The sequence below is a fragment of the Jaculus jaculus genome, chromosome 5 (genome assembly GCF_020740685.1).
Source record: "Jaculus jaculus isolate mJacJac1 chromosome 5, mJacJac1.mat.Y.cur, whole genome shotgun sequence".
Lineage (NCBI taxonomy): Eukaryota > Metazoa > Chordata > Mammalia > Rodentia > Dipodidae > Jaculus > Jaculus jaculus.
The window spans coordinates 87093791-87116019 of NC_059106.1; the positions used below are offsets into that span (position 1 = coordinate 87093791).

The 22229-nt window shown below is 39.9% G+C and overlaps 1 protein-coding gene and 1 long non-coding RNA gene across 3 annotated transcripts in view; one reads left to right on the forward strand and one right to left on the reverse strand.

Annotated features, from left to right (window-relative positions):
- LOC123460727 overlaps positions 1-1386 on the forward strand; it is a 67308-nt gene extending 65922 nt beyond the window's left edge. The window contains exon 3 of the long non-coding RNA XR_006637155.1: positions 1258-1386. This is a non-coding gene — a long non-coding RNA (uncharacterized LOC123460727). The remainder of the gene's footprint in view (positions 1-1257) is intronic.
- The window catches only part of Agbl4 (AGBL carboxypeptidase 4), a 1499625-nt gene that overhangs the window by 343168 nt on the left and 1134228 nt on the right, over positions 1-22229 (reverse strand). For both annotated transcript variants that reach the window (XM_045149299.1, XM_045149298.1), the window contains exon 6: positions 12409-12448. In XM_045149299.1, the coding sequence (XP_045005234.1) occupies positions 12409-12448 (40 nt within the window). The remainder of the gene's footprint in view (positions 1-12408; positions 12449-22229) is intronic.

A 22229-nucleotide genomic window follows, 5' to 3' on the forward strand; every position in this document is an offset into this window, starting at 1 on the left:
TAGAATCTATGATTTTTCCACCCTTCAAATTCTCATGAGGTCTGCTCACCTCACAGGTGGGGTGGTAGCTTCATAGGCCTACAGAAGATATATGCTGATGTTCCACAGGTGCAGAGATAGACTCATGTTGCTGCATACCTTTAGCCTATGGGTTTAGAGCTGCAGTTCTTGAACCAACAAGAACCAATGCCCTTTCAATAAGGCCAGAAGTAATCTCATCTTCCTCTACAAACTCATTGTGAAGACCTAGTGTTATCAACAGAGCTTCTGTTCTGGTCTTTAATGTGCAAAACATTTTCATACTAGTAGCAATAATATGTTAAAGAGGGGCTTTATTATTTATCATGATTACCTTACTTAAGGATGGAAAACTGAGCTCCAAGGCAGTTAAATGACTTTCATAAAGACACAAAGCCCAGAAGTAGCAGAACCAAGACTGAAATCCAGATCTACCTGGTTCCCAGATAAGGCTGCCCCCTACTGTATATGTAGTAGACACAAGACCTAGTCTCTGTAGTCTACTATCTCTAGGGACTTGTGCCTACTCAAAATGTCCTTGGCTATTAGTTTTAACCAGAAAGGCCTTCCCTTGGGTTCAAGGAATTATATTATCTCTATCTGGTGGTGAATCCTCACACTGCATAAAAATTCTGGTCTGGTTGTAGATGCCAGTCAATGCTTAGGCTTTTGGATAGAAAGGGTATAGATGGTGTGGTAGAATAGATTTGTCTATATTCTGTTCTCAGACATTATAACTCACATACATAGTTTGCTTAGCTTAGAGAGAGTGATAGACATTACAAAATGTCATATGGTCTTGGGCCATTTTCAACTAATGCCAGGTATCAATTTATCCTCCAATTTCAGGAGTGAACCAACTCTGATTTATTATCCTGGCCAGAAATACTTAAAAATGCTTTTATAATGACTCAATCACAAAATAAAAAGCCATGGGTATTCTGCTGGAACATCTGAGTGCCATTGTCTTGTGTTTTACTATTGGGACAATATGAAGTTGGAAACTGCTGCAGTCATTGTGAGACCATATGTGGTCTGGGAATAGATTCAACACTGAACAAGTTGAGTTTAGAGAAGAATAACAGACCCTGTCTATTAAGCCCTATATCAAGAAGCATAAGACATCAGCTTTGTTTATGGATTGTTCATTTACATGAACCAATTATTGCCTATTTTTTAAGTTAATTTAGATTGAAATTGAATAATTCTGCTTACATACTCTCTTTGCCTTAATTTTAGGTTTTATGACTTGAGTTCCAGTTTCTTTAGACCTAGGACCTGATTCAGTTGAATGGCCACTATCTTCCCAGCTCTGTCCAGACCTGATCTTTTTCTTGAGGACCAGGTACTGTGATTCTGGGTACGACACCTTCCCAGTGTGCAGCCCATCCATGTGGATGCTTCAAAATGTGAACCCTGACCACTTCTCTTCCACTCCCTTAACTGAGTCCTGGGGTTTGGTATCATATATCAAATTCCATGTATCTCACTGTCTTTTATGTTTTCCTCAGAATTCTGGAGTTTTGTGTTTTTTTTTTTTTTTTGAGAAAGTGTCTTATGTAATCCATACTGGCCTAGAACTCATTAAGTAGGCAAGAATGACCTTGTACTGCTGATCCTCTTGCCTTTGCCCCCTAATGCTGAGAATTCAGGCATGTGTTACCATGCCCCACTGTTACTGAAATGTAACAAATATTCTAAGTAACAAAAAATGTTGATATGTTCCATTGTAATAGCACATTTTTCAGCCTAAAACATAGACATTTACATTAGCTGAGAAATTATTGTATAAGACTGAGATTCAAAAGTTAAATATCTAACATTATTGGCATGAGAAAGTATTTCTGTTGTAATATTAAGTGAAAAGCCAGGGTAAGATTTTATATTCTATATGATAAAACAAAATTATACATGCATAGAAAAAAGGAAAAGAAGTACATATATTAATATATTAAGTGGCTGTTGCCTCTGGGAGATAACTGATATTTTCATCCTCATAACTTTTCTATGTTTCTCAGAATTTGTACCATGGGCATATGTAATTTTTTTAACATAGAATGTAATTATAAAAAGATGGCATGTATACAAAATGCATAGCAACATGGAGATTGTTTATGAAATAATGCTAAATGAAAAAACATGTATATAAAACCTTACTGTGATTGCAATTATGTAAATGTTTCTGCATATAGACAAGAACTGAAAGGGAAAATGTATAAATAGAATTAAGTTTTATATTGTGCTAAGGCTGTGGGATTAGGAATGGTTTATTTTTCTTCTAAGATGTTCCTGAATCTGTTTTTAATGATGTGCATGCATTTTAAAAGTATCCCTTCTGTGCATATGCACTATTCTGCCAGACTGGCTACATAGGTCCACTTTGGGTCTCAAACTGGCCAAACAGCCCCTGAGAATGGCTAGACTTCTCAAGTTCTTTATTCTTCAAAATAACTGAGTTTATATCATAAGGGACATGAGTTATAGACAAAAGTCAAAGTTGTCATGCAATGGCCAACATGTTCAGTCTATCACCATTTAAAATAAACGTTACTTTAATTAGCTCAGAGGGGGATAGGAAACTTTATGGCTATTTCACAATTAGGAACAAATCTAAACATAATTATTTTTGAGGAGGTTTCTATAACATCTTAGGAAATAAAATGTCTTTGGGGATTTAGCCTATTTATGAAGAAACCTCATGACTATACTGTCTGTATTAGTTAATTTCTTGTTACTGTGACCAAATATCTGACAAGAAGCAACTTAAGGAAGGAAGGGTTAATTTTGGCTTACAGCTCAAGGTTATAGTCCCTCATGGTGGGGAAACCCAGGTTTGAGGCAGCTGGTCACATTCATCCAGTGAGGAAGCAGAGAGCCAAGAACCCTAATGCTCAGCTATCTTTCTCCTTTTTATTCAGTCTAGGACCCCCACCCATGGAATACTGCCACCCACAGTTAAGGTAGGCCTTCCCACCTCAATTTAACCTAACCTATCAATCCCTCACAGGCATGTCCAGGGGCTCAGTTCCTAGATGATTCTAAGTGCCATCACGATGAAACTCAAGATTAACTATCACAATGTCTGACATTCTGGGCTGTCTTCATCTCTAGCAAAGTTGATTAGCTGAATTATTACTTGGGAAAGAATATGACAAGTGTTAATTACACACTGAAGTACAACTATAGTTGTAACAGTGGAATGGGAATTATATAGACTCCTGATGCAATCACTTAGCCCCTACATTCATGTGTATTATTTTTCTTGTCTCATGGAAGCTTGGTTTGTCTACTTGAAACAGAAAAGATGATATCTGTCTTATAGTATCATGAGGGGAATTATGTAGAAAATATACTCAAAAGCCTAGCATAGCTTTGCCTCTAAGTAGACATTTCCTAAATGCAGTCCTTTTAGTATATATCAACTAAAAGCTATGACCATTGACAAAAATGCCAAGATAATTTAATATGGAAGTAATGTTCAACAAAAGGTGATGGGAAAACTGGATGTTTATGGGCAAAAGAGTAAATCTGGACACCTACCTCATATCATATCAAAACATTATCTCAAAATGGACCAAACACGCAAATGAGAGTTAAGTCTATAAAAATGCTTACAACAGAACATAGGAGTTTTCTTTGGGTTCCTTGGGTTTCTTAGAGATGAGAAAAAATGAGCTTCAGCTAATAAAAGAAGATGGATACAACAGTCTCATGAAAATTAAAACTGTCTGATTTAAAGGATAGTATCAAGAAAGTAAAGAGGCAACTCACAGAATGTAAGAAAATAGTTGCAAATCCTGAGGCTAGATATTAAAATATTTCTAGAGGTTTAAAGAGATTGTCAGTAGTTAAGGTGTTTTCCTAGAAAGCCTAATGACCCAGGTTCATTCCCCACTATCCATGTAAAGCCGGATGCACAGTGGCACATGCATTTGGAGTTGTAGTAGCTGGAGGCCCTGGCATGCTCATTCTTTCTGTCTCTTTTCTCTGCATCTCTACTTGCAAATAAATCAATAAAAATATTTTAAACATATTTCTAGAACTGTGACAGAATATACGGGTCATTTCCAACTATTCTAGTCCTCACTGTCATGCCCTTACCTGTGGGAAGATTATATATCTGTATTGTCTACATGAGGAACTTTGAACAGAAGCGAGCACTTCTAAGGTTAGACATGCATCCCAGCACCTCTCCATTTCCCTCTGTCATATTGGCCAGTGCTGTCTCTGCCTCCTTGTAGTTCCACATATTCTCCTGGCACCTTTTACTTCAGCATGTGCACTTCTAGCAACTACGATATGATTCCTATTCTGAGGATCTCCTCTGATCACTGAACACTGTGTTTGCTGAATGCCATGCCCATATACTTAGCAGACTGGAAATGTCAAAGAATGCACATTTTTGCCTTCTCCTTTGTCCTTGAAGAGGCTGAGTATGAGACTTATTTTCCACACTGATTGCCAGGGTTCTCCAGCAGGGTAAGCACTAGTTGCCCCCTGTGATAACTTGCTTAATTATGAGCCTCTCCTTAGTAATTTTCGTACTAAGTTTTCCTAAGGAAACAATTACAGATATAAACAACAATCTTTATATGAGAATGTTCAAGCAGGGTCTGATGGTATAGGCTTGTACTGCTTGGGAGGTTGAGGCAGGAGGATTGCAAATTCCAGGACTGCCTGGGCCACACAGTGAGTTCATAGTCAGCCTGAGTAACAATGAGAAACACAAATTTAAAAAGGGCTGGAGCTATAACTCTGTGTATACCTACCATGTGTGAGGCTTATGTTCAATCCACAGTACTGCTAAAAAATTTATTGTGGTTTTATGAATAATTAAATAAATTGAATAGTTAATATCTAATAGTGGAATTAAAAATCATAGTATGATTTTCAGCTATGTGAAATACCTTCTTAGAAAATATTCAGTAATGATAGAAGATGTTCAAACTATATTCAAATAGAGAAGTTTTATATAGTATCTTTCAACTTCATGTTCAAATTCTTTATATTTGTGTATACGTGTGTAAAAAATAATGTCTTGGGCTGGAGGGGTTGTCTAGTGGCTAAGGCATTTGCCTACAAAGCCAAAGGGTCCTGGTTCGACTCACCAGGACCCACGTAAGCCAGATGCACAAGGAGGCACATGCATCTGGAGTTCGTTTGCAGTGCCTGGAGGCCCTGGTGTGTCCATTCTCTCTCCCTTCCTCCCCCCCCCTGCCTCGTTTTCTCTCTTAAATAAATAAATAAATAAATAAATAAATAAAATATATAAGAAATAACATTTCCTCAGTCTGTTAAAGATTTTACTTAGTAAAATAATACCTCCTTATTCTTCTTTTCTTTATATTGAGAAGGTTATAGAAGAATAAACTTTGTAAAAAGAAAAGAAGAAACTATAAAGTTAGACTTATGAGTTAAATGATAAAATTAATTGGTTTTCATCAAATTATAATATTATATATACATCTAAATAAATAAATAAATAAATAAAAACATACAGTTTAAGGGCTAGGGAGATGACTTGGCAGATGAAGCACTTACTGTATAAGCATGAAAATCTGAATTTGGATTCCCAGATCCCATATGTTATAGTTATCTTGTTATTGCTGGTACAAAACACACTATCAGAAGCAGCTTATGGGAGGCAAGTTTTTTTTTTAAGGACCATAATTTCCAAGGAAGCTTCAGCATGGCAGAGGAAGCTGGCTCACTTCATCACACATCCACAGCAGACAGAGAGCAGCCAGCACCAGCAAGAATGAGCTGACTCTGAACATAAAGGGCTTGACTCAACCTCAAGGTCCATCCCTGGTAACACACTTCCTCCAGCAGAGCTCTACCACCCCAGTGCTCCACTAATGAAAACCCTGAGGCTGTGGGGACATTACATTCTAACCACCATGTCATATAAAGCCTAACTCTGTAGCATGAGTGTCTGTAATCCCAGCTACTCTAAGGCAAGAAGAGAGATGGAGACAGGAGAATCTCCCAGAAGCTCACTGGCCAGAGATCCTGGTCAATACAATTGTGAATAAAAGAGTTTACCTCAAACAAGGGAGAAAGTGATAACTGACATCCAAAATGGTCCCTTGACCATATCATGCATTCTGTGCCATACACACTCCTGAACGCAAACACATGAATACACATATATATGTACTCCTGTTATACACACACAAATGTGTATGAGAACATAATATATATGTCCCATTGTGAGAGTTATAGCTCCACAATGATGAAAGAAACAAAAATGAAAAGTGTAAGTGGTTCTATGGTCACTGACTTACTCAGAGCTAGACATAGGAGCAGGGAGTGGCAGTTGAAAGTTTGCCTCCTGTGGTATAAGAGCAACTGAAGATCCTGTGTGGCAGGTGAACATCAGAGAGAGACAAATTTCTACATAGATCAAAGACCTTGGGTGGGTCTCTTCTGTCATGAAAAGAGCCTAGAAAAGAAAGTTGCTATGAAACTTTCAGGAGATATTCCCACCACTACAGAGAGGTGAGGAATGTTGATTCTAGAACTGGAAGCTATCCAAAACTTTTTATCTTTGGATCAGCTCTTTCTCTTAAGATGTGGTAGAGAAAACTACAAAACCATCACAGAGGAAGATGTGGGCATAGTGGAAGTTTTGGGGTTGGAGAGAGAGGAAAACAGAAAATTTCCTTTTCCTAGTGATCCTCCAATTTGAAATTTAACAACACATGAAGAAATTGAATGCTGAAAATGAGACAAAGCAAAACCAATAATTGAAACTTGAATTCCTTCCAGATGAAACTTATTTTATGGAACAAAGATTTTAAGAGAAGCATATTGAGGATGTTCAAAGAAACAAATGAAGACCTTAAAGCAGAGCAAGAAATTATGAAACAGAATAGACAGAAATAAAATAATAACAGGTGGATATGAACAAAGTTAGAAATCATGGAAATAAGAATATATAGTTATTAAAATGTTTTAAGATTAAAAAAAAAACTAGACCAGATATGGTCAAACAGTAAGTTTATGTATGTGAATTACCTATGAGAAACTCAGTGCAATAAGACAAAAATGGTAAAAATAGAATCAGTTATGAACTATAGAGACATTTGAGAAGAGCCAATGTTTATTTATTTCTTTAAGAGAGAGAGAAAGAGAGAGGGAGAATCAGGTGCACCAGGGTCTTCACCTACTGCAAACAAACTACAGACACATACTCCACCTTATATATTTGGCTTTAGGTAAGGTAGGTTCTGGGGAATCTCTAGCCCAAGAACCTTTTTTTTGGGGGGGGGGTTTAGTCCAGACTGATCTGGAATTCACTGTGTAGTCTCAGGGTAGCCTCAAACTCACAGCAATCCTCCTATCTCTCCTAGGATTAAAGGCGTGTGCCACCACACCCAGTTTAAATAGGTGCCACCTTTTGAAATAGGAATTCTCATAATAGAAAATCAAAGGAATTGGGAAGGGGGAAATATTTGAAGACATAATTTGCCAACAATTTTATCAAACAACAACAACAACAATAAAAAAAAAACCAGATTTTTTAAGGTGGAAAGTATAGAGTACCCAACAGGATAAATTTAAGAAAAAAATCAGTCCTAGATATATGAATATGTAAAGACAAGACATTAAGATAAAGATCCATCTTGAAACCTATTCCAGAAGAAAATAGGCTGCATAAACAACTTTATCATGACAGACTTCTAGTCAACAGCTTTACCTCTAGAAGACAATGAGTGGGATCCTCACAGTGCAAAGAAAAAGGCTCAATCAGAATTTCTGTCTAGGCAGACTGTGATTCCTGAGGGAAGCCAAAATAGGAACAAATGCAGGAACACAGCAAGGTCCTTCAACACAATAAGAGAACACAGGTATTCATGGCTGTGTTGGAAAAGATAGAGCCAACAAAGCATGAAGTAGTATCTAATCAGTGGTGAGAGCTAATGAAGGATCTGTTTTGGTTGAAAGGATGAAAGAAATTCTATGTGACACTGTAGACTTTGTAAGAAGCAGTATAGTTAAGCATAAATCCAAAGGGTGTTAACTTAGGCTGCATGTGAAATCTCAAGCATCCAAACTTGCAGAGGGAGTAAGAACAGCAGGTGACATAAAAACTTAATAAATTTAAAGAAAAAAAAAGCAAGGTAACTTTGTGGAAAATGAGGCAGGAAAATAGCAAGTTGAAGTCCTGACTGAGCTGCAGAGTAAACTGAAGGTCAGCCTGGGCAACTTAATGAGACCTTGTCTCAAAATAAGTAAAAAGATGGCTTGATGTATAGCTCCTGCCAGAACACTAGCTTAGCATCTGCAAAGGTCTTGGGTTTAGTTCTTGGCTCTTTAAAATAAAGTAAGGCAAAAGAAAACTATCAAGTAAATACAGTATAAAATAAAGCATTAATATGGAGGCAGACATGAAATCAGATATATTATTATATCTGAATTATTTTAAGCACAAATAGATTAAGCTCACTTATCATAATATAGAGATTATTATATTGTATATGAAAAATGTAGTTAAAAAATCTATTGCAACGTTCAAGAGACGAGAATAAATGGGAAAAAAGAAAGGATGTCTTCCAATTGATTAACAAGGCAATACTAAAACTTGAATTCATTATAAATAAGACAGTGCAGAGTTGGTGAAGAGAGGGATGGGTAGGTCTGTGGAAAACATTATGGAAGCTCTGAAACAGACTCTGCATAGGAGGATGGAGGTGGTTGAGTGTAACTGCCAGCTGATGAGGAAGTTCAGACTAGTTACTGTCTACAGCTGAGTCCATGGGTTATCCTAAAAAATAATTAAATATCTCTCTTATACACAAAGATAAGTCCTAAATGAGATAAAGTAAACACCCAGATGGGACATAGAAGTTGATAAGCTTTAGAAATAAATATGAGATTTTTTTTTATTTTGAGACAAAGTCTTGTGCTACATCCTATGCTGACCTAGAACACACCCCGACCAACTGTCTCAGCCTCCAGAACATGGAGATTATAAGCATCAGCCATCAAGCCTGGCTGTGGAGAGACTTATATCCAGGATGGAAGGGTCTCTCAAGTCACAAAGCAAAGTTCTTAAGGCCAGAGACAGATCAGTTCAACAGCATTGAAGTTACAAAAACTTCCCATATATGAAAACACATCAACAACAACAAGAGTAATGAAGTATGAGCTGCAGTCCTGAGAGGATATTTGTAGCGATTGTAAAGAAGGTGGTCAGAATAATAAACTGAACCCATAAAAAAAGAAATAACAGAATATTCACAAAGGATAGAAAAAGTCAACTCAGAAAAGAATCACAGCAACCAACCAGACAGAACAGGACACGTAACCCTGCTGGAAATCAGGGAAACATTATAGTAACAATGGGATGCCATTTCATATTTTTCATGCTGATTGGCATAATTTGTGAGTCTGATGTTTCTAAGTGTTGAGGGGTCAGGGAGAGAGAAATTTTTATCCTCTGCTGTTAGAAGAGTAAATCCACTCAGCTGTGTTAGAGAATAGTTGCCAATTAAGCAGTTTGGAAGATGAACACATTCAGCAGTTGCTCTCCTAGTTCACATTCCCTAGACAAACCCTCATCTTACATCCAAGAGGACATGCACAGTTCTTTTTTTTTTTAATTTTTTAATTTTTTTATTTGAGAGCGACAGACACAGAGAGAAAGACAGATAGATGGGGAGAGAGAGAATGGGCGCGCCAGGGCTTCCAGCCTCTGCAAACGAACTCCAGACATGTGCGCCCCCTTGTGCATCTGGCTAACCTGGGACCTGGGGAACCGAGCCTTGAACCAGGGTCCTTAGGCTTCACAGGCAAGCGCTTAACCGCTAAGCCATCTCTCCAGCCCAAATGCACAGTTCTTAATGGCATTCTTTGTGGTAGGAAAAAGGCTATAAAGAAACTATGATCAATAAAATGGATGAATTACAATCTAATCATATAGCAATTAAAATGAGTATACCAGAGCCATATGTAACAGAGGCAGAACCTGTATAGCATAATAATAAATGATGTGTTAACACTTACAGAAATTTATAAAATAAGAATGGTTATGTTTTTAATATATAGATATAGAGAAATATCCTAACAGTAGTTACCTGTAGGGCAAGGAAGAAAGATTCAAGGGAGTACTAAAAAGTCTCAATTACATCTTTTCTTAAAATAGAGGACTCTGTCATAAATGGTGCAATGTTGATAGGATACAGCCCTGGCAAGGGACAGAAAATGGCTGATAACTGTATCTCCATTCTTTTTAGTACATTTGAAATTGCTCACAATAAATAAATGAGATTTTTGAAAAAGATATTTCACAGGTTGTTAATGTTAACCAGATTCCCAATCAGTATGTCCAAAAGCTCCTCGATGATGAGAAGGGCAGCATTGGACTGCAGGCATGTCTTGAAGCTGGTTTATTGAGGAGTGAAGATGAGTCAAGGCCCACTGGAGGCCCCAGAAAGGTGGCAAGCCAATGCTGATGGGTGTGGCTTCAGTAGGGTAGGGAGTTGGAGTGAATTTGATAGTGAGACCAGGTAATCAACCTGATGGTTTGCATCATTCAGATGAGATGTGACCCAATGGTATATCTGGATCTTGTGAAGTCAAGGCATGTGTGGCTACCTGTCTAAAGTTGGGGCTCCTTGTGGGCTCTGGCTGCCCAGCTCTGCCTGTGCCCTGAGAGCTCAATGGATCAGTATCTCACAAAGGCACAGAAATAGAGCAGTACACCAGTGTGTCACATGGGTGATCCAGAAGATAATATTTTCTCATCTAAAAGGAGGAATAAATAAACCATGCAAACTGTGGAAGTGCTGAGAACTTTGCAGCCCCACAGCTGTATAAAAGTAGTAGACTGGGACTCACAACCACTCTCCTTAAATGTGTGTGGCAGCAATTGGGAGCACAAGAAGCTAGCACAAAGAAATTGCAGTTTAACAGTTAAAATGTCCTCAGAGCTGCTGGAAGCAATCAAGAACCTCCAATTCACACTTAGCCATTGCATCAGGATGTAGCAGGAAGGGCCTGGAAGGTGGCAACAGGCAATCTGAGTGGTTTGTGCATTTAGAAGACAAGGACATTACTACACAGGTGAGTAACAGATCAGGACAGGACTACCTTAGTGAGAAGGAGGTGACAGGTCACCTGAGTTACCACTCAAGTTATATGTTTATATACATGAAAAGGTATGCCATTTCTATGAAGGTTAATATATAAATGTTGAACATTGTTCATTCTATGGGATATATTAACTATTTTTCAAGTGATTGCTACATTTAGTCTCTGATGTTTCAAATGCAAAGAGTCTGTTACATGGAAATACAGTAAGGCTATCAGAACTGGGAGAGATGTCCCTTATATTTGCCATCATTTTCCTATATGTATACCAGAGGGCAGCCCCTGTGCTAGGTAGGATACTGTCTGCAGAGTGCAGATTCTCAGTCACCAAAAGTATGTCAACTGGCCTCTGGCTATAGCACAGCAGACTTGGTAGAAGGCAGGGTTGATTTTAGTTCAGCCATACTGGCCATTAGCATATTTCTGGATATTGATAGCCATTCCCTAAGTTTCCCCTCACTATTTCTGTTCACTCTGCCACTCTAGCTCCCCCTAGCAGAACTCCATCTCCTCATGTCCTATAACCAAAGTGCCAATGCCTAAATCAGCCAGGTGGTCACCAGAGCTGTTAGATATTTTCAATATCACCATGGGTGAAGATGAACCACCACTCCCTAGTCACAGATGCTCGTGGACTCACCTGGTACCATCATCTCTTGATCCCCTTGATCCTAAGAGAGAATTGTATCACAGGCTCAATTTTGCCTCATTTCTAAACCAAAGAAAATGACCTCACTGACAACATGAAATGGCTCAGCCTCTCAACTCACCCAGGGAACAGAACGGGCCTTTTATTCCATGCCCCACAGCTTTGTTGTCAGAGTTAAATTTACCTTAAAGGTGAGAGATAAAAGTCACTTTGACCCTCAGCACAGTGAGGTCACTTCCCAGACTGGCCTTTCCTCCTGGGTCATTGTCCCTCTACTCTGTAGTACCTTCCAGACAGTTTCTCCATTCCTTGCCTGTGATTTTGAAACTCACTTCTCAGACACCAGAATGATTTCTTGGCATGTGAATTCACTGAGTGATTTGGGGGAGAGCTTTACCCTAGAGATTGCAGCAACATATAGAGCCTTGCCACCTGCAGAGTCAAGAGGAGTTGGAACAGCAGGGAAGGAGAAAAGAAAGTGTCCCTAGGGCAGCAGGTAGTGGCAAGGTCATTCATAGCACCAAAATTCTGGTGTTCATTCAGGGAGTCAGAGGAGGAGGGTGTGCATTGCATTTGGATGGCAGCAGGGTATCACTCCAGGAGAAGGGGGAAGCCCAAGCAGAATGGTGCTCACACTTACTCACCCGGGCTGGTAATTGTCAGGAGGTCAAGCTGCCGCTGTTGCTGCAAAAGAAAACACATGGTGAGAGCACTGCTTTGTATCACAGTAAGCCTGCATTTGTCCAGGGGCAGAAATGCAAAATGATTTTCAGACACACAGAAAGGTGCCACAGTGCCAATTTACAATTCTGCAGAGGAGCCTTGCACCCTTGAGACAAAGGGGGACAATAAGAGCTAAGAGGACTTCATCAACTTCTGGTTAAACCTGAACTGTACTTAGGAAGAAAATGAGGTCTTGAGGAACACGAGGCTTACCCAGGCTATAGAAAAAGTCCCTTTCCAGTTTCCCAGACCCAGTCCTCTATACCAAAAGGCATAAGGTTTATCTTTGCTTATCTTGGTGGCACTGAATAACTAATATATCACTGACAACTTTCTGCCTTAGGTGCCTGTGTTACATATCTTCTGGGCTAGTTTATATCCTGAGAATGCTGAACAATGCTGTGGTAATTTTAATTGTTGATGATTCAATTATGCCTTCTTTAGCTGGGTCATTATCTCTTTATTTTATATAATATTTCTATAAATATATATGTTAAGCCAACTACATTTACAAAGGAGGATCCTTGTCTTTGGAGGCATTTGGCCTTGGGTACCATAAGGGCTGAGAACACTAACATCTCATTCCTGTCCTTTGTCACATCCTACCTACCAGAAAGTTCTTGGACTGGAAGTTATGAGGACCTGAGATAGAGAAGTGTGGGAGGAGGTTTGTGCCAGGATCCTGGTCAATAGCTCCCTTGAATATTGTAATCTGGGTTCCTTATGGCTGAGTCTTGCTAATGTCTTTCTCTTTTGCAAGCCTAGTTTCCCATGAAGACTACTGAAAATACATTCTTTTCTTCAGCTAGTTCAAATGAACTTTGTTTTGAGAATCATTGATTTAGTGTTCAAATCACAGGAGCTTCTGACCACCTGGCATTTCATTCAGTGGATGCTTTGTGTATTTCATCTCCTTCTCTTGAGCATTCCTCTAAGAATGGTTTTCTGAAATTCAGTTTATGCAAAAAGGAGAAAGCAGCAACATCTTCTCTGAATACTAATTAAAAAGCAGGTCACAGGATTAGGTATTTTGATGTGTCACATCTTTCTTTTTCTTTTGTTTTCTATGTAGGGTCTTGCTCTAGCCCAGGCTGACCTAGAATTCACTATGTGGTCTCAGGCTGGCCTCGAACTCACAGATATTTTCCTACCTCTGCCACCCCAGTGCTAGGATTGAAGGCGTGTATCACCATGCCTGACTTCTTATTCTACAAAGTAAGTGTTACAAAGATGAAGGAGGTGACATTCAGAGAGAAATCATTCACCCCCAACCACATCTTCCTTAAATGTCAGGATAAGAATTAGAATTCAACCAGCTCTTATCCTGACTCTAAAGTCCAAAATAAGGTAATACACATACATCATTTAACATACTTGGTACTTAATAGATTCTTAATAAAATGATTTATTTAATATCATTGTTATTATAGAAAATTTAGTCCTTGGCTTATATAAGCTACCTCTTCCATAGAATTACTGGAATTGTGCCTCAAAAAACATTGATTTTGAACTTCTAGAATCCCTTCATCCCTTTTCTTGATAGAAAATTGCTTTTTCTCTGTGTGGCTTTGTTTAACTTACATTCTTACTACTGGCAACAAACGTTGGAACTCTAAAATGACAAGGGAGGCTGAAATTCAACCAGAAACTCTGAGAATCAAAAGCAAGAAGGTAATGTGCCTATAGGCTACCTCTTCTGGTGTCAAGTGTTCCCTCAGAACCCTTGGGTGCCAGGACACTGGGGGCTTGAAGGACAGAGCCCAATTAAAAGAGACCACATCCTAAACCATACTCATATTGCAACTAGCTATGCATAGGTGATACTTCCTCAATAGATGAGAATCTTTTTAAGGGCCCAGAACTATTGTTCATCTGGGGTACATCACTCTCTGGTGCCAAGTTCCACTGAACAAATCCCCAAATCCTTTCAAACTTCCATGCTTTTGTCTATGCTGTTCTCTGTGTTGACACTTTTGTAATCTTCCTGAAGATCCTTCCTCACTTCTCAAAACCTTCATGAAGTCTCTGTAACCAACTCCCAGACCTAACATGCTTTTCTCACTTCCTCGGAGTGGAGCTAATGTTTCATGCTTTGTTCGTTCAGTGCATCTTGTAAGCCCTAGCTTTTGTAACATGCTCTTAGATGTCTATTTCCTTGTCTATCTTGTTAGTTCAATAGGTGAAGACCATTTCATCTCTGTGTTCCCAGGGCTATGAGCAAAAGCTTGTAGAGACTGTTTAATGTCATTTAGTCCAACTGTCTCAACTATTCTGTGATTTGCTATGCAGTGATCCTGTGGAGTAAGAAATAACCATCATGGAGGCAAGCATGCTCCTTCTCCCTGCAGCTTTTCCTCTGCTGTGCCTTTGGAGTTTCTTGCCTTTATCTTTTTCCCTTCCATTTTCCAATAAAGCCTGCCCACCTCTGAGAGATCCGCCTTCTTTGTTTCCTCCCTACCGCAGGATCATCATCTCTCTTAGACTTCCACAACGCCTACTGTCTGTACCTCCCAACCCCAGTGGGGATGAATTAAAATCTTATCTGGAGACAAACCCATTTATCCTACAATTAGCTAACATATATGTGCACCACCTAGTGGCTCAAGCAGGTAAGTTTAGACCGTTATTTTACCTATACTTCTTCAAATAGGATGAAAAAATCTGTGTTCTATGTGCAGAAGGAAAATAAAAAAAAAAAAAGAGCGTGTATTCAGGAATGACTATTCAGCAGTTTTTAGTTAATAAATTGTATTAGTCAAATAGTTGCCTCAAAAACTGTCAAAATAAAAGGACTGGGGTGAAAATGAAAATTTCCATTACTATACTGTCAAGCTATAATAATCATTTGAGATTGCCAATGGGAAACTTTAAAACATTTGTAAAGAAAGACAGGGTACCTGATTTATGGAATTTGACCACTAATGAACAAGCACACATATTCAGATATGGGCATGTATATAATGAATCACCAAATTGCTATGATTAGTTAGCAACTGGGAGAGATAGGAACTTTTTAATACAGAGATGATACATTAACTGTCTGGAAGACAGGATATGCAATATTTGCTGGAAGAAATAGTTAGAGAGGCAGGTGGCAGATTTGGTAAGCAAACAGGGTCTGATAGCTATTCAACTACAAGCTGACCAAAAACTGCAGTCTAAAAAAGGAGAGTCTTTACATGTGTGGTTGCATTAGCATGCCCTTGTGTGTTCATGTGTGTGCATGCATGCATGTGTGTATGTGGAGGGGTAGAGGAAAAGACATTCTCCCGGCAACAAAGAGATCTCACACTTAGCCAAAAGGCAGTGTATATGTCCAAGTGCCTGTGTGGTATTTCATGGATGGATTCTGTGATGTGTGAGAGTGACATGTTGAGTCAACCAGGATTTGTTGAGGGCTGGGTATGAGCCCTGGCTGGGTGTGAGCCCTTCATCTGGCTTTCATTGGCAAAAGTGGTACCCAATGGACATTTACAGGAAACTCATTTCTGTGTTCAAATACAGTGTGATGATGCTGAGCCTAACCCAGCAAAGACCACGAAGGACAGAGGTTCTACAGTGAGCAGCAGTAACCTCTGGACTAGTGCCAAAAAGAGATTACCAGAGAATGTACAGTGGCTGTTCAAAGCATGCTCTATCAGCATCTTAGTTCCAGGAATTATCCATTATTCTTCCTTGTATCCATTTCTACTAAAGTATCACCCACCTTCTGCCTTAAGAATAGAACTACCAAAGATGGGGTTAATTTGGTTCCCCTGAAAATTTTGGAGCTTTTATGGGTTCAAGTATTCCTAATGACAAACCCAGCTGCCCTAAGTTTAAAGAGCCCTTCTTCAAAGCTGGGTGTGGTGACACATACTGGTAATCTCAGCACTTGGAAGGCTCAGGCCAGAGAAGTGTGAGTTTGAAGACAGCCTAGCTTACACAGCAAGTTCCAGAACAGCCTGCATAACACAGCAAGATTCTGTCCCAAAATAGAACTTATTTTTATCTTTTTTGTTTGTTTGTTTTTCAAGGTATTATCTCACTGTAGCCGAGGCTGACCTGGAATTCATTATGTAGTCTCAGGCTCACAGCACTCCTCCTACCTTAGCTTCCCTAGTTCTGGGATTAAAGGCATGTACCACCACATCTGGCTATCTTTAACATTTTTGTAATTATGAAAACAACATATTTACTTTTGTAATTTCTCTAACTTCTAACTTTCTAGAAATCTCAGAACAAAAGGAAAATCAATGAATTTCTACCACTTACAAGAGGACTGTCATTGATACTTGGGTTTCTTTTCTTGTCATCTTTCTCAATATGATATATATGCACATAATTCAATATATCTTAATCTTTTGTACCATTATGTCATCATTTTTATCCCATTCTATTTTATCTTGAAGTCAAAAGTATAAGCCACATACACTTATCGCTATAGCTAATATGTTTGATATTACTACTGTGATTGTGTTTCTAATTCTTTCATTTCCAGGGGAGGTGGCACTACCTAACAAGACACCAATAGGATAGTAGTTTTGCTGGCACAGAGAAGAGCTTCTGAATCAGAAGGACTCTTGCAGGCTATCTTCAGCCTAGAAGCTACTCTTTTCTTCATGTCTGAAGCCTCTATGACAGAAATTGTGGTGAGGAGTTTGAATAAAGACCACCAGACTCAAAACCAAACAAGGATAAAAATCCTGATTCTGTACCTATAACCTGCTGCCCTACATGTGGTCCACAAACTATCAGGTGATAAGGCACCATCAGTAAGAAGAGTGCACATCAACTGCCAGGGGCCTAATGGGAAGGGGGTGTGGAAAGAAAATCCTCTCTCTGCAGAGGTGGCCTCAGGCAGAGTAGGAACCTAGGTTGAGAACAGATTCCTCAGCTCTTGATTAAGCTCTTTGCTACCTCAGGCTGAGCCTTGGGTCTTCTCTCCATATGGCAGCTAACCACTTATAATAGCTTCTTAGCTCTCTCCCTGCTTCTAGTCTCACCTCCTCCAGCTTTTTCTACTTTACAGCTTGAGTGAACTTTGTAGAATGCACATCCTACTAAAGCTCATCAGTGCTCCTGCATGATAAAGTCTAACCCATTACCAGCTCCTACAGAATTGCATGGCCTGGTTTTCACTATTCATCCTCTCAGACTGGGAACTAGCCATGATGAACCTTTTCCAGTTCTCAGATTTACTATCCTTTCATCTCTAGGTGTTGTAATAAGTTGTTCCTTAATCCAAGAACAACTTCATATCCAGTCCCCTTTGCCTACCTAGTGGCTACTGGCTATTCGACTCTCAGCAATAGCACATGCCCCCTCGTCTGTCAAGGCCTTTCTCAACCTGCCCACGCTGTGCTGTAGCTGACCTTGGCCCCATCAGAGCATCATCACACTGTATTCCCCCATGGTCCACTCACTCCTCATGAACTCTTTTTTTAATTATTATATTATTATAGTTATTGAGGGAAGTTCAGAGCCCAGGAAAGGTACCCATGTAGCTAGAGATCCCATGTGGAGGGCCTGGGAAAACTGTGGAAAGAGGACAGAAATAACAGTTCAAGGAGCTCCTGCCATGTGGGGAGCTGGAGGGATTTGAGCCCATGTGGAGAGTAAGGGGTAGGGGATTCTCCCCTTGACTCATCCTGGCTGGGCCTGGGCCAAGCCGAGGGGAACTTTGCCAGCAGCTGGAAGTTCCCAAGTGATCAGACAGCTCAGAGAGCAAACTTTTAATTTCTCTCAGAGGCTATTCCAGGACCTAAGACTGGATGCCCAGTAAAGATCTGCTGACTGACCACCTGTTACTCTGTTAGTCAGGGCCCTACTGGACTGGTCGGTCACCAGAAAAGTTCTTTGGTTTTAGTCCCCTCTTTCCCAGTAGACACATACACACAAACAATATACACAATACCCTGTACTTTTTCTTTCTCTTAAAAAATTATTTTGGGGCTGGAGAGATGGCTTAGCGGTTAAGTGCTTGCCTGTGAAGCCTAAGGACCCCGGTTCGAGGCTCGGTTCCCCAGGTCCCACGTTAGCCAGATGCACAAGGGGGTGCACGCGTCTGGAGTTCGTTTGCAGTGGCTGGAAGCCCTGGCGCGCCCATTCTCCCTCTCTCCCTCTATCTGTCTTTCTCTCTGTGTTTGTCGCTCTCAAATAAATAAATAAATAATTAAAAAATTATTTTGGTTTATTTATGAGAGACAGAGAGAGAAAACATATGGGTATACCCAGGCTTCTGCCCCTAAAAATGAACTCTAGACACATGTGCCACTTTGTGTGTCTGGCTTTACATGGATACTAAGGAATTGAATCCAGACCATCAGGCTTTGCAAGCAAGTGCCTTTAACCACTGAGCCAGCTCCACACTTTTTCTTAAAACACACTTTTTGTATCTTGTGGACCCAGGAATTAGGCCACAGAGAATTTGAGCTTCTTTATCTGGATGGGTAATCATAGGCTGTGGTTAAAAATGGACTTTTCATTTTGGTCACGACTGCACTGCAATTACCTCCCAGAATGAAAGGGACATAGTGTTCTGGGATCTCAGGGGCTGGCTTGATGTGTGGGGTTCTGCGTGGTAGAAGAGAATAGTCACTGATTATGTGTTCTGTTTTGCTTTCCGTGTTTCGTGCAAGATAGCTATTTGGGGAAAAGTCAGTCTGTCACAGCATAGACTAGAGATGATTTAAACAAGAGCAGCAGTAATCCCTGTGCATTCTCCTGTCACTCCAGAAGCCAGTCATCCCAGGGAGGATCTAGGGATCAACATCTCCAGATGTAGCTGCCACAGCGGTGAAGACACATATTGAGCCTCAGGTCCCTTTCATTCCAATAAACAGTCTTCCTTTTCAGTTACCTCTCTTCCCAAGCTATAGTCTCTTTCTAAGTATCTGGGGTTCTACTGTCCCCTACCTGTCCTGTCCCCACTACAGACTGTTCCCTGGAGAACAGTTCATGTGGCACTGACCTCCACTTCTAACCTCTTTTCCTCCAGGCTAGTCTCCTCAGTGGCTGTAGAATTAATCATTCAAAACTTAAATCTGCTCCATTCTTTCAATAACTTAATGCATCTTTTGATAAGGACTAAATTTTCTTAGTTTGGAATTCATGGAGGGTGTTAAAAACATCCATGAGTTTTGTGTGCTATTTGAAAAAGCAGGTTTTTTATATTATAATATGACTTCATATTTGGAAAACAAACAAAAATACATATTAGTTTCTATACAAAACTTTAGAAAAAGATAGGCCCAGTCATGTTGGTCAATGTGTGCTGAAGAAAAGCAGATGCCTAGGAAGACATTAAGGAAAGCAAAGCAGTGAAAAAAGGAGGAGGGAATATTTGGTCAGTAATCGTCTTGCATTCCAATGTTAATCTTCTTCTTCTTATTATTTGTTTTTCAACGTAGGGTTTGATCTAGCTCAGGCTAACCTGGAATTCACTATGTAGTCTCCAGGTGGCCTCTAACTCAAGGCTATCCTCTCACTTCTGCCTCCCAAGTGCTAGGATTAAAGGCGTGTGCCACAATGCCTGGCCACATCCAGTAATGTTATTATTATTATTTTTTAAAGGAGAGTCTTTTTCATGTTTTAAATTGTTGTTTATTTTTATTTATTTATTTGAGAGCAACAGACAGAGAGAGAAAGAGGCAGATTGAGAGACAGAGAGAGAATGGGTGCGCCAGGGCCTCCAGCCACTGCAAATGAACTCCAGATGCACACGCCCTCTTGTGCATCTGGCTAACGTGGGTCCTGGGGAACCGAGCCTTGAACCAGGGTTCTTAGGCTTCACAGGCAAGCGCTTAACTGCTAAGCCATTTCTCCAGCCCTGTTATTATATTTTAACTTGAGGGGTTTTAACTTAGGCGTTGCCAAGAAGGCTTCTTTAAGGAGGGGCAAGCAAAGTGGCTCCTGAAGGAGAGGACCGATTCTATTTTTTACTGAGGAAGGAGGAGCAATTTTTAAGGAGGAACAGAAGGAGAGGAACCTAGTCTGGCAATGAGGCACTGGCTACATTGCTTCTGGGAGCCAACACGTCTATTTATGCTTGACATTCAGTTATCATGGCCACCACACCATCTCTCTCAAGCACTAGACTATTTCTTTATATACTTGACTGTTTAATGCATTAAATAAAAGATAATTTAAAGAAACATAGTAAAAGAAATACCACTAAAGAAATAGAGAAAAAGAAAAATAAAGATATAAGAAATTAGACATCTTAGATGTGTAGATATAACTCAGAATCCATTTCCTCAGGGTTTCTAGAAAGTATATATTGAAATCCAGGTGTGGTAGTGCACTCATTTAATCCCAGCACTGGGGAGGCAGAGGTAGGGGGAATCTCCACGAGTTCAAGGCCAACCTGAGACTACAGAGTGAATTCCAGATCAGCCTGAGCTAGAGTGAAACCTTACCTCAGGGACAAAAATAAACAAACAAACAAACAAAAATCCCCAAAAATGTATGTATTGAGGCCTAGAGAGTGAGAGGACTTCCTTAGCCCATGTAGTGATATACCATCAGGGCTGTATTTGGAACCAGTACACTGGCCTCCCACCCAGTGGTCGGATGTGATATAAGGAGCACAGACACAGTGGGAAAGTAGGGGCTGCATTAAGTCCTGGTACCAGAGTGAGAAGTCACAGGTTTCAGCATGGTGCAAGAAGCAGACAATGAATACAGTCTTAGCTCAGGAACCCACAAGTAGTGTAGCCCTTGGATGAATGACCTCATCTCTAACAGTATAGAGTAAAACAGAAAATTCACATGTTTTTAAAGATAAAATGTTAAGATGATAAAATATGAAATTTTCAGATTTGAGATACCTAAGATCATTCTTACAATGGAAGAGTTTTGAGGTTGTGACTTCTAAACACATCCTACCATACTCAGTGTCATGTCTAATAAAGTCTTTTGAATCTCCATTCTCCTTTGGATTCAGTTAGTCTGCAGGGCAGCCGCTTGTAGCTCTGCAGAAATCTGGGGGAAGGACTGAATGAAATGCTGAATGTACAATACATAGAAGTCAGAAACTACGGTCTAACTACAGCTGTGCTTGCTTGCTGTGTAAGTCAAAAATTTCCGTCTCTGAACCTGTGTCTACCACATACTGGCCAAGTGACCATGAGCAAGTCAGTTAGATGGGGCTGAAGAGATTGATCAGTGGTTAAAGATGCTTGCTTGCAAAGCCTGCTGGCATGGATTCAACTCTCCAGTACCCATGCAAAGCCAGATGCACAATATGATCCATGCACCTGGAGTTCATTTGTAGTGGGAAGAGGTTGCCCATTCTCTCTCTCTCTAAAATAAAAAAAATTTCACACATAAAGTCATTTAGATACTTTAAAATGGTAATAACTCTCCTACTAGTAACATTAGCCTGCCTCTTGGTAAATAGCGCACAGTTTGGTAGGAATTTTAAATTCCAAGTCTGCTTGTAAAGCCTTTTCTCCCCTCCCTTTTCACATGTGAATTATCTCCCACGTGACATCCAGAGCTGGAAGCCACCTGTCTTCTTCCAGGCTGGGTCCAGTGCCTCCTCAACTTTCCCTCAGTAGTTTGGACTACCCTTGATCACAGATGTTATCGCTGTGTTGCAATTGTCTCCCTGAGTCATCTAACTGTGAGCTCTGGCAGACAAGGATGCTGTGGTATTCAGATCCGTATCTCTAGCTCCCACCACTGTACTTGGCACACAATGAGCCTTCAGTCATGTTTGTTGAATTGCACAAAACTGTGCAGTTCCTGTGAAAAATAT